This window comes from Netta rufina, assembly GCF_964035555.1.
Source record: "Netta rufina genome assembly, chromosome: 11".
NCBI classification, from domain to species: domain Eukaryota; kingdom Metazoa; phylum Chordata; class Aves; order Anseriformes; family Anatidae; genus Netta; species Netta rufina.
This window is the reverse complement of record NC_140134.1, coordinates 2,326,813-2,340,031: the sequence shown is the minus strand read 5'-3', so window position 1 is coordinate 2,340,031 and position 13,219 is coordinate 2,326,813. Positions and strand designations below refer to the sequence as shown.

The window sequence follows — 13,219 nt, the reverse complement described above, 5'->3', positions numbered from 1 at the left end:
AGAGTATTTTGGGGGAATTCAAGATATGGCACATGCTCTTTTTGTTTGTGTTAGTGTCCTTTGTGTCCAGGGATCTCTAAGCACTTGGCAAACTGTTTCTCTCAATGTGTCACTGTCTGTACTGTGCCTAATAAACAAGGCACTAGTCCTTCCTGGAATTTCTGACAAATCCTAGGGGAAAGAAAAAATTGACATAAATAATGAGTCAGAGCTTGGCTTTGCAGTCGTTCAAAGCTATTTTACAGCTGGGCAATATATGTGCATAATCAGTTTTGCTATACAGATTCCCTGGGCTCCATTGAGGCATGGTCCTGAGAGACTGGGTCTGCCCTGGGACTGTGGGACTGGGGCGTGCACCCCCCGTGGCAGATGCAGCTGGGAGCTTTGTCTTGCCCACCTAATTCCTCCTTCAGTTGCTGGCTTCAGCTCCCAGCATGATCTCACCCAGGGCCAGCAGCGGGTTTTCTTCCAAGTTGGAGCAGGGGAGCATCGGGGAGGTAGTTTTGATTCACTGACTCTAAGGACCTGTTGTACTGCCCTGAGGCCAGGCTGAGCACTTGGGGCTCTCCTGTGCTAGGAGGAGCAAGGGTCCGTGGCCTGAGGCTTCCCCTCCTTTCAGCTACAGCAGCAAAGGGCTTCCCTATGCCAGACGAAGCACTGGGGTTTGGCAGCTAAAGTATGGCCCTCTAAGCTGTTCCTGTTTGATACAGGACTAAGCCGGACAGACAGATCTCTTTGCAAAGGCACTCATGTGCCCTGTTACCACAGATGTGGGTGTTCGGGGGACTGTCTTGGAGCTCTTTCTGGATCTTCTCTTGCTATGCCTTTGCAAATTGGAAATCCTGTTTATTCCATTCCTGTGCTGCTGCCACACTTCACTGTGTTCCCACTTGTGTAATCTTGTGCACTTGATTTTATAATAAATTGCGGTTTGTCTCCAGAGATGAGGTAGTGTTTGAAATGTAGAAAAGTTGATGCATGATCTGGCCACCAACATTTCTACCAGATAACAGCTTGGTACCAGTGCCGAGAGACAACGTGATCAGAGTATCAGTGTTTGTACTGTTACTGTTCGTAAAAATGCAACTGTTATATACTCCATGCATTTAAACAAAATTTTTGGTCATTTTAAACTAAATTAATTTCTCAAGAATTTGTACAAGCATCCAGTGTTTCCAGTTTTCTCCTGTAAGAGACTCATGTAGCTTTATACAGACCAGGTTAGAAGCTGTTGGCTGAATTCATTCTGAAAACGCTTTAAGGAAGTTTGATCAGACGTTTCCAAGCGTGAACAGGATGTCTCTAAAAATACTCCTATTTTTAGTTTCTTCATTCACAAATAATGTGTCCATGTATTAATAGACTGGGTTGTGATGAACTTTTTTGCTTGCTCTGCTGTTTTCCAAATGTGTGGCACATGAGCATGTTTAACTACTTTGTCATGCTTTTCAGATTATTGCCAACCATCACATGCAGTCCATCTCATTTGCTTCTGGAGGTGACCCAGTAAGTATTGATTTATAAGATATATTTCCACAGGTATAATGAAATTATTATGAGAACAGAAGTACCTGCAAATACTTTATTTCATCCTGTCCTATCCACAAGCACTAACAGTATGCCATGCTTCTGCATCATGACCAGGATAACAATAAAACAGTGGGCCTGAGATGGAAAAGGACACATGGAATAGAGATTCAGTGGTTGTTTGATAGCTAGGTAGAGTTGCTTCTTTCACTGTCCATCAGTGAGCCTCAGTTCACTCAGAAGTCCCCAGACTTGGGGCCCTAAATGTAAGAACACACAAACATAGGAATTATATCAGTTCTATGTTGAGTCACAAAAGTGGTCAGCACCAGTGCCTGTAAATTTTAAACAAATTTCAAGTCAGTCAAAACTCCTACAAGACAAACGTGGCATTATTTTGCTTGCAGACATGCGGTTTTCTCCTAGTATTATAGTCATGAACTCATTGATGTTGTCACACGAGAAGTTTTCTATCCTCTTCCAAATCCTTTATTGGAAATGATTGTAAGTGAAGAATTTGTCATCCATAAACATGACCTGTTCCTTCCTCCAATGTCAGCAAGTTCCTAGCTCTGCCAGTGTTCTGAATTTCACACTCCATGCTCTGTGAAAACAGTATTTTTTTAATCAGTTTTGAATTTTCTGCCCTTCAGTTTTGTTAAATGTCTCCTTGTTCTTGTGTTATGAAACAGGGAAAATAGAAGGCTCTGGGTCATGTTCTTGATAACGTGGGGGCTGAAGCCAGGTCTAGCTTTGACTGGAAAATACCAAATCTGCCCCTCTGGATTTGGGACCAAGCAAGGGAAAATAGCTGGGAACCAGCCCTGTGTGATTGATGGATCTTCTCTGGAGGGCCATCGTGGTGATGTAAGGAGCCCTCTGAGAGGTTTTGCCCAAAGTTGCCTGAAAACAGGAGCTTTCTGGAGCTGGGGTGGGAAGTGAGGAGGGAGCATGTGTGTAGTCACTTAATCTGTCTTGCCTCTGAAGTATGTACTATGTCCTAGATGCTGGCTGTCTAAATAGATTGTCTTTATATACCATCTCCACTTTGGAAAATTCAGGGATACATTTTCAGACTTATGCTTAGTGACTTACGTGCAGTGGGCTGGATGGGTAATTCTACAGGGCTTGTTTACCTTTTTATAGTGGTGGTGTTTTTATTACTATTATTGTTATCATTATCCTGCACTGGTCCTACATAGTGATCCCATCAGATCTCACAGGATACACAAGGGCTGGGTCAGCGCTTAAGTGGTAGGACCTCCAAGGAATGTGCTATCACAGCAATGTGCTACAGGCTCTTGGTGGTGCAGCTGAGAGAATGTGTAAAACAGAGGTCTTGGTATGGGAGGGAACTATGTGTGGCACTTCGCACAGGGCAATTCTGGTGGCTTGTTGAGCTTTTTTCAGAAACTCCCCTTATATGTGCTAGCTATGGTTTCCATAGGACATGTCTCTCCACCCGTCTCCACATTCACGGCCTGAACACAGCTCACTGTTGCTCTTCACTGTTAAGGAATGGCAGTATTCTGCTCTAGAGGGGGCTTTATTTTAAAGCAAAGCCATCCATGCAAGTACTTAAACATTGTAAAGATAATAAAATAGCAGGTACTGCTGTAGTTGCTTTAGTTTTTGAGTTGCTCTCAAGATCTAATTTATTTTGAGAGTGTATGCTAAAATATTTATGAGCCTTAAGAAAACCCTGAGAGGAAAAGGAAGGAAATTGTGTTCAATAAATGCATGAGAAATATTTAGCTTTCTTTGCTTTAATGATATTAAGTTTGGAGATTTTTTTTTTTTTTTTTTTTTTGCTTTTAATGATCTAGGGCAAGATCTGCTGACCCTGAGATCTGCCTCCTGTGTCATTCATTGTGAATTATTAAATGATTGTTCTTGTGCATATTGCAAATGGGGGCCTTTGTTTCCTGCCAGCTGATTGCATCTTCCCTCAAGAGAGCCATGCCTTTAAGCTTCGAATTGCACTTTCCCCATTCGGCCTTAAAGATCCAAAATAACAAAATGCATCTTTAATTATTAAAAGAATGTTATTCATTACCTCACCATTTTTACTATAACACTAAATCATCAAGTGACTCTTTGCTTTTGCAATATGACCAGAAATTTTAATTTTTCCATGCCAGTTCCCTTTTCAGTTTCACAAGAAAAAGTGATTATTATTTCAGTGCTGACTGGAAAAAGAAATCTGAAACAGACAACTGATTATACTGAGGTTGTCTGATCTCAGCGGCAGCCTTGAGGTCCAGGGTAATTTAACCTGATGTTAGCCAGCCTAAAATCTAAAATCAGGCAGCAGTGATTGAGATCAGATCTGCATCGTGTTCTGCAATTTTTTAAAGATCAACTTTTTCTCTAAGATGCCTTTGAAAGTCAATCTTCAGGCTACAAATTGGGAAAATTCTAACTTGCCCTTTGCAGTATTTTTGCACTTTTTAATATTCCACAGATATTGATAAGGATTGTCCCAGCTAAAAGATGTGACTGGGGGTCACGCAGCTCTGATGCTTTCCACAGAAGAGGCTTTGAGCTTTGTGGGAGCAGCAGAAGAGAGCAGTGTTGTCTGCTGATGAGGCACCAGCTGAGTTTCTTCTGTTGCAGAGTTTGGAACTAAAAGCACAGTTTATTGGAAACCCAAAGAATGCAAAATGGTCTACTGCATTTATTACAAGAAAAACATTCCTGCACAATGACTGTGTGATCCACCAGTGTATCACTAATCCTTAGCCCCCTTTGCTAGAACCTCTAGTTTTTCCTGAATGAAGTATTTTTTGAAAGCTGAAAATCTCTCCGTGTATACTCAGTTGCTTTGTTATGGTGGTAGCTGAACAATCCTTACTGTCCATGATGATAATTTTAAAGTACTTGTGTTCTTCTTTCCTAAAGGATACGACAGACTATGTTGCATATGTAGCAAAAGATCCCGTTAATCAGAGAGGTATGGAAACAATTTCCAGATTATCATGCATGTTTTTGCAATTGCTTTATCTGTACCAAGGAATTCCTTGAGTTTCAAAATCAGAACTACTGAATAGCCCAATAGTCTATACAATTTCCATCTTCCATGTATGGATGGGAGTGATGGTATGCAGACTGTGGCTTTAGATGTCATATTCTTTGTGCAATTAAGTGAGGATCCATGGGTTGGACTACACCTGTGCCAGGTGCTGACCCTGTGCTGGGGCAGGATTCTTCCCCAGGCAGCCAAAGATCAGGGCTCTGCCTTGCTTGGGGAGGAAGGTGCAGGAGCACTCCATGAAGAAACCATAAATGGAGAGTTTCTTTTATTGAAGTGTAAGTTGGTATTATGATTAAGATACCCCCAGTGCAACTTCCTAAGTGCATAATGTCCTAAAGTTATCCAGATGCATCATTTCATGCTCAGCTTTTCTGCTGTAGGCATTACAGCTTGGCTCTATTTTCTGGTATAAAGTGCGTTTACCTAGTTAAAGCAAGGTGTCTCTTTGCAGCATGCCACATACTGGAATGTCCCAATGGGATGGCGCAGGAAGTAATAAACACCATAGGGCAGGCTTTTGAGCTCCGGTTTAAGCAGTACCTGAAGAATCCCTCCAGCCTGGTTACATCTAATGAAAGGTCAGCATATTCTCAGTCACTTCACTGGCAGTTTTCTTCTCTTACTACTTTTCAAGAAAACAGTACACTCCATATATAAGATGCTTTGGATATGCATTCTGGACATACGCTAATTGTAAGATATGCTGCATGTACAGAGTATAATAGATGAAAATTAGCTTATTCCAGTAAATGTCACTGATTCCACTGACATTTGTACAGGTGCATAACAAGACAGAATTCAGCTGTATTGTTTCTTAGCTGGAACAGCCTTATTTCAAATGATGCAAGTAAACTGAGCAAATGTTCAAATTATTCTGCCCAAGCAAGGGCAGAGTAAATGAAGTGGAGAAGTTCTGCTCTATAAATATGATGCACACACACTGAGCTCAGTCCCAAGCCATGCCAAGTTTAAGCTCACTGCAGCTGTGGAAAGTATGTGGTGGGGGGAAAAAAGCAGTTGTAGTTCACCATTGTGCTGTTCTGCTTGTGTCCTGGCAGGGGCCTACAGTTCCACCTGGTATGACTTGAATCAGCATCATATACTGAAATAAGCCCAGCTACTACTTGGCATTTTAAAGTATGCAGTTCTGTCCTCTGCACATTGTTCAAATTACAGGACCCAGATTAAATTTCAGACTGCAATTCCCCATTTCAGCTACCCTTTTCCCATTGCACTGGACACACAATTCTTGCTTTGACTTATGGCTCTCCTCACAGGTTAGCCACGTCTATTTTTCTCAGGCTTTTCTTTAGTGAATTGGATCCCTTGCTACCTCCTGCAAACAGGTAAACCTGTAAAACTGCTTAGCTGCTTCCTGAAACCCTGGAGTTAGTGTGCAGGTGATGTCACTGCTACAGTACCTAACACTGCAACAAAACTGGTTTTATTCCATGACAGCAGTACCACCTCCAGGTTATATTTATCTCGTTATATAGTGTTTCTAGCCATTCAACTGCTAATACTAGTCTGTTTACCCTGGAGACAATAGCCAGAGGAAGAGTCTGTGCTATGAAACTCTGCTAGGTTATGCCACAAGTAAATTGCAGAAAGGAGAAATGGAAGATGCTAATTAAATTCCCTCCTTGAGCCAAAACCACAGCCATTCTTCGAGAATGGTCCTCAGACAGAGAACTCAGATATTGCTGTGCGAATGAGTCACCCACCTCCAAACTACTATGAATCACATAATCAAATACTTGCACTGCATATCACATAATCAACTACTTGAACTTTATCTCTTTCCTGCTCAAGGCCTTTTATCCAATTATGTTCTTGTTAAACAGAGAAGTAAGATTTGAGATGAGCTTTTTATTTCAGGACCGGAGACAATACAGGAAGCGCCTAGTTATTTTGCAGTGTATCAGCTGTACATTTAAGCTATCATCATTCTATTTTAGCTCAAGAAAAACTTCGGCCACCATCCTTCATGTCATTCAGTGTTTTCTTCAAGCAGAAACAGAATAGTTGTATGGATTCTGATTATTAAAATCAGAGTGCATTCCACCTGGGAAAACGACTTTTTTTTTTTTTTTGTAGCAATGTTTGGTTTTCTAAAACAGTGTCAGCCTTGTCTGCCTAAATGCATGAGGTTTTAATTTTCTTTTGCAAGTCATGTCTCTCTCCCGTCCCCCGCCCCAAAGTCCCTAGATTTATACAGGTGAGATAAGAAGCCAGAGGAATCAATTTTATGGTCAACAATTTGGATACCTTAACGAACAACACATTGGCATCTCAGGGATCTGGGCTGTCTGGTGCTAAGATCATCTCCTGGCAGCCTGATCTATGGTGACTCCATTTTTAATCTGGAGAGACGTACCTGGAAAAATAAACAACTCTAAAAGTTTAGACCCAAACCCCTTTATAGACTGTATGGCTAATGTGTGTATTGTGTGATGCACAAACACTTGGGACGTTTGCCTGCATTAGAAAGCAGATGGTAACAGTAGTAGTTTCTTTTTTTTTTTTTCCATATTTTTGCAGTGAGGCAGCAAATACTAATGGATCAGCTGGGAATTTACAGGAGAGGGAGGACCATGAATATTACAATGAAATTCCAGGGAAAGAGCCTCCCACTGGTGGAACATTAGACATGCGAATGAAAGTGCAAACAGGCCAAAGGGCTTGCTGTCTTATACAGTGCAGAAAGCAGCCTTGCTCAGTAAGTACATCATCTTCTGGAATAACTATTCACTACATATTATGGGAATGAATAATAAGGTGTTATTGTGGTATAAAGCATGGTGTTAACATCAGAACCAGGTCCTGATTATCCTGGGAAAGTTCTTTTTAGGCAAGATTTAATGATGCTTAGTACATAATTAAATCCCAAAGCACTTTCTGAAGATTAACTAGTTTGTCTTTAGAGTTCTTTTAGGAGACCATGTAATATTCCCTTGTTCACTTTTTAGTTGTGAGAAGGAAATAGATACAGACTTGAATAGCTTGTCTAACAGAACATTTATAAAATCTGGGACTTCCTGGCTCCAAATTCTGTGATCTGATAAGTATTCCATCTTGTCCATTATGTTCTACAATCTATACATACAGCATTAACTGATTGCAATGTATATGCAACATCAATTACATTTGGAATGTTTGAAGAGATTCTGTCAAATCAGCCTCAGCTTTCAAGGGCAGCAATAATGCAAATATCCATGGTTTTTGCCTGGGATAGTCACAAATTAAAAAATAAATAAATCAGGAAACACCGTCATTTCCTCATTCAGGGAAGCAGGCAGGCACTATCACTTTGCTAAGAGGGTGCATACTTGGCCATGCCTGCTGGCAGCAAGTTAGTGCCGCTTCAGAAGTTGCTGCTCCCAGTGGTGGTTTGTCTCTGGCAGCAACCGCTCCATCAATTTTCCAGTATGTTAACTTAAACCATAGTCCACATGTCCGCTGTGGGCCTGATAGACTCCATCCCTGGCCCCCAAACAATTCTCTAAATGGTATGTGTCTCTATCCTGAGTTTGCATTCAAAGCTCTCCAGGGTTGCAAGGAATTACCCTGCAACATGTAATTGCAATTGCCTTCTTTCCATGGGGTGTTAATTTTTTCTTCTCAGTTCCCTTCAGTTCTTTCAGTGCTGCTTAGACAACTTGGTGACTGTTTCACTCACTCCAGGTTGTCTGTAGTTTTTCTTCCTTGTTTTTTTTTTTTTTTATTGCAAGGAACAGTTATAGGGAAATAGGAACTTTACCTAGGAGTTAATCTGTTCCTGCTGCATGTTCTTTATACGTCACCATCATATTTCAGTTTATGACTTCAAAACTATCTCCCTTGAAACTGTTACTTTTGTGACTTTGATTAAAAAAAAGTTCCTCCAGCTCAATCAGACCTGGTATCAGAGCAAGTCAGAGTTCACCCTCATGATAACATCTGTAGAAATGACAGTGAAAAAAGTAGTTATCCATCAAAGAAGAATTAGGACTCAGTTCAGCTGCTGAAACCTACACCTGGTGCATCTGCACAGGACCGACAGTTAGGGCATAGGATTTAGGTACATTAAGCCTTAGGTACATTACTGGGCAGTTAACAGTCTCAGTGGGGGTTGGAGTATGTCCAGATGTGATATCCTGGAGAAAGTATCATCATGAAATATTGAGGAGATAGGATTTTTTTTGTGAAGATTTGTTAAGTTACCTGGATCACAGTTAACTAGTGCATGGGTGTTATAGTTATCGGAGGTTTCCAAGGGACTATTGTATGTGACTCTTTTTATGATTTCTGTGCAGACAGGCAGCCCGACATTCATCAATTTATATGAAAATTGCCCAGAAGGAAACAAAACTGTGGGTATGTACTCTTTTTTGATTTTCCTTCACTTCTGTATGCATAAAATAACCAAGGCAATCTGACTGGAAGGGCTGTGCCTTTGCTTTCCATACAATGGTGAAAAGTGTCCTGCTTAGTGGGTCATTTTTGATTCCCTAGATGAAGGGCAGACAACAAAGCCTTACAGCTTTTCAAAAGGGCACTAATCTGTCTTCATGTCTTTTGGCAGACTTATTCATTTTACTTGTCATGATACTGTACAGTAGCTCTTTGTTGTTTTATTCTTTCCTACTCTTTGAAGAAGAAAGATATTTCTCTGCTTTAACAGTCTCTGAAAATACCCCTACACCCTACAAATACATTAGGAGACCCAGCTGTCAACATTGGGTTGCTGTTCCAGTGGAGTCTATGGCCTTGATTCCAGTGTCAGTAGTTTCTGCGTTTAACTGTGTCCTTCCCTTCCCTTGGGGAGCTTTGTGCCCCCAATCCTGCTTTAGCAAAATCTGCTCTCTGGGTCCCCAAGGGATTACCACCCTACATCCCTTTCTGGACTTTGCCTGCCACAGCTGATGCCCTAAGGACGTTTCCTCAGCTCATCTCTTTCACTGAAAAATGACATCCTTTTTGAATTCCCACTTCCACTATTATAAGGAGATCAATTACTGTCTACAGGGGATACTGCAATTTCTTATGTTATTTCTGATTTAAGGAAAGGAAAAATCAAATGGTTTCTACAAAGAGAGGGTGAAAAAATAATGAATGAATGAATAGATCTATGACTAAAATGTTTGCTAAAGAGCAAAAGTATGTGTGTATTTGGCTAGCTGAAGCGGCATTATTTTCATACCCTGCAGGGGATATTCTGTTAGCCTCTTCCTAGGCTTGGATCCTAACCTGACAGATGTGGTTCTGGCTCTGTAGACAGAGCCACAAAGCACCAAACTCCTCCATCTCCATGCTCCACCAGAACAGCAAGGGAGAGAATTGTTCAGCTTCCCACAAAGCTTGTGGTGCAGAGGAGAAGGAAGGGGTTTTGCAACAAACAATGCATACAGCTTGTGTTTCTGTAGAGTCATATGTAGTAATTTATTTTCAATCAGTGGGGGTTTTACTGCTGACATTAAATGAAGCAGGACTGAACCAGTGTGGCACATTTTTGAAAACATTTTAACTGATTCTGAATAGTGTACCTTGTGCCTTGTAGCCATAAGGGGGGAAAAAAGGAAAGAAAAAAAGTTCATCCGCCAATTTCTGTTTTCCTTCTGAGTGATTTTAATAGGATATACAAGAACAACAATATTTGTATTTTAGCTTTTGCAGTTATTTTAACTTGAGTTTTTTTCTTTAAACAAAAATAAAAATAATGATCTATGCATACTGTTTATTAATTGCAGGCCATTGTGGTGAAAGATCACAGAAGACAAAGAGAGATGTGACATTATTGAAGCCTGCCTACAAAACAGATCTTTTTGATGATCCATGTTACATCAACACACAGGCCCTGCAGTCTGCAGCCTGTACAGCCCGTGCTACAGCAGCAGCACAGGGTCACGGCAGCCCACTGCATCATGCAAGTAGGTGCTTGTTGCTATATGGTATCTTCCTATGCTTTGAAAAGAGGGGACTTCTCAGCCATGGGCAAAGAGAAAGCTTTTGGTTTCCCCATAAGAAATACAGAGTTTGTGTGTGTTTTCAAATTCAAGAACGATTTTCAAATTCAAGACAAAGATGAAAAGTGCTGACAGTGAGTGTGAGCACATAGAGTAACCTTTCATCTTCTGTAGTTGCTTGATGACAACAAATAGTGTCCCGTATTCCACAGGTGGTAATAAGCAAGTATTTAAGATATTATGGAAGCTTAGGACTGCACTTTGCTTTAAGGAAGAGGGCTCTCCTCTGTGCTTATCTCACTTGTAAGCTAGAAATGACCTCAGATTCTTTTGTTTCCCAGGCAATAGCATGCAAGGTCAACATGGGATCGTTATGAACACTTTCTCATTTCTTGCATAAGTGACCATTGAATCTCAACCAATAACTTCTAAATCAAATTGTTTGATCAATGGTATCTATTAAATATATGTCCAATTAAGTCTTGATTAAAAGACTCCAAGTGGTGGATATCCATGACTATACAGTTGCTACTGATTTTTCTTATTACTGAAAACACTTTATGAAAGAGCTTTACCTTTTATAGTTTCCCACTGAGTGTTTTCTCTGTCAGAGTTGGCTCCATACAAAACAGTGGGCTAAGGACTGGATAGATCTTTCTACAGCAAAGGAAATCTGTGACCATTGAGGCATTTCCAACCCAGGGCTGTATTATGCTCTAAAAGGAACTGGCTATATCCTGAGGAGCCTTATGTTGCACAATTTCATTGAAGAAGTGGTATCCTCTTATTTTTCTTAGAAAAATCCTGCCTGTGAATCATTTGCAGTCTGACTGGCTATATCCCAAACCACCCAGTTGCTAGTACATTCAGTAATTGTTTGTTTTTTCACAGCAGATGCATCATGCTGTAATCCTTCCCTTCTGGCTACACTGGCCATGTTGTCTTACATTCCTGCACATAGCTGGAGCCACTCAACACGACTCTCCCAACAAGACGTGACAATCTCTTCAGAGCTTGTTAAGGAAAAAGGAAAAACTAGATCTTAGAGGCTAAAAACAACAGCAGTCTTTTTTTCTTTTCTTTTTTTTTTTTTAATGGGGAAGATTTGACTTTTTAATTAAACCAAAGAAATACAAAACAAAAGCATGAGAGCATCAGAAAAAAAAATCCAGTTTCCAATCCCTGTTGCCTAGCAACACAAGGTTTACCCATATAAGGTACGGGAGGAGATCTCATGATAACATTACCTAATGCTCTGGAGGGTTATGAGCATTCATGTATGCATGTTATTACAGGCTGTAAGGTTAGCCTGATCATAGCCTCAAGACTGAATTATTTGAATTTTTAAAAGCCATAGAACGACCCTCTTACTTCCTTTTAGAGTGAAGTTCTAGGTGAAGTATCCAGTATGTTCCCTTTCATTTCAGAGTTACCAGAAGCTGTTCAGCAGAGTGCCACAAGCAACACAGCTGGTGTCTGTGTTCTGCCACAAATAAAAAAACAGCTAAAGAATGAAGATTGTTACCATGGCAAATTAAACAGGAAAGCAGCAGAGAGTCTCTTAGTCAACGATGGGGATTTTTTGGTGCGAGAGAGTGCAACATCACCTGGGCAGTACGTCCTCAGTGGGCTTCAGGGAGGGCAAGCAAAGCATCTTCTCTTGGTGGATCCTGAGGGCAAGGTATGAACATTTCATACATGGAAATTTCAAGGCTGCTCAGGTATTTCAGTCAGAATGCACGGATGCATTCCTGGACGTGGAAATGATCTGATTCCCTTCAGGTTAATTTAAATTGAGCCAGTGACTAAAGTAGGTTTAAAAGTTCAGTTCAGGAACTTACAAGCACCTAAACACCATGGAAATAGAAGTGAGGTGCTTAAATATAATTGTTAGTCCAGGTGCTGATAATTAGTGTACAAACTTAATACATCCTTTGATTCATTATTAAATTTCTGGAAAAATAGCCCTAATGCTAAATAATGAAGTTGATTTACTAACATGCTTCTGGATACAGAAAAGGTAGAGGTGGTTTGATGTCGGTTCTATTCTACCTGCTTCTGCTCAGGACTAGAAGAGTGCTCTGAAGTGACATTTCTCAGAGGAGACACTAAATCAGAAAGCAAAATTCTTAGTAGGATTTAGGAAAAAATATCTCTCTTCTGTGGAGGAAGAAAAAAAAAAGATTTTGTTTCCTTTAACTCAGTCCTCCAATTTTCACGTCAGTTAATGGTAAGTCAAAGGATAAATCTGAATTCCTGCTATAGCCTAATGATCCTGCTCCATTGAATTCAGTAGCTTAAATGTTTTTTTGACTTCAGTGGGCTAGGGTCATGTTTAACCACTTACAAGCACAATATAATCTTAAATTCTTTTGCTTCTTTCATTAGGTGAGAACCAAAGACCATATATTTGATAGTGTGAGTCATCTTATTCAGTATCACATGGAAAATAATTTGCCAATCATCTCTTCTGGAAGTGAAGTGAGCTTGAAACAGCCTGTAAGGAAAGAGAATAACGTGGGACACATGCAATATCACATATGATCCCCTTGGATTTCACAAATCCCAAGACAATTTGTATCTGAAAATTGCATTGACTATTATAAAACTTTATATTATGAAGCCAATTCAAAAAGTATAGACTGCACTTTTTGCTGCTGTTCCAGAAGATATTCTTTTGTGTATGTATGTATGAATATATGTATATGTGTAT

The 13,219-nt window shown here is 40.3% G+C and overlaps 1 protein-coding gene across 1 annotated transcript in view; it reads left to right on the top strand.

The window, feature by feature from the left end:
• Positions 1-13,219, top strand: part of SHC4 (SHC adaptor protein 4) — a 30,491-nt gene extending 17,272 nt beyond the window's left edge. The window contains exons 5-12 of the mRNA XM_084293575.1: positions 1,453-1,506; positions 4,429-4,480; positions 5,013-5,139; positions 7,103-7,280; positions 8,857-8,917; positions 10,291-10,470; positions 11,934-12,187; positions 12,895-13,219. Coding sequence (XP_084149701.1) covers positions 1,453-1,506; positions 4,429-4,480; positions 5,013-5,139; positions 7,103-7,280; positions 8,857-8,917; positions 10,291-10,470; positions 11,934-12,187; positions 12,895-13,050 — 1,062 coding nt within the window. The 3' untranslated portion in view covers positions 13,051-13,219. The remainder of the gene's footprint in view (positions 1-1,452; positions 1,507-4,428; positions 4,481-5,012; positions 5,140-7,102; positions 7,281-8,856; positions 8,918-10,290; positions 10,471-11,933; positions 12,188-12,894) is intronic.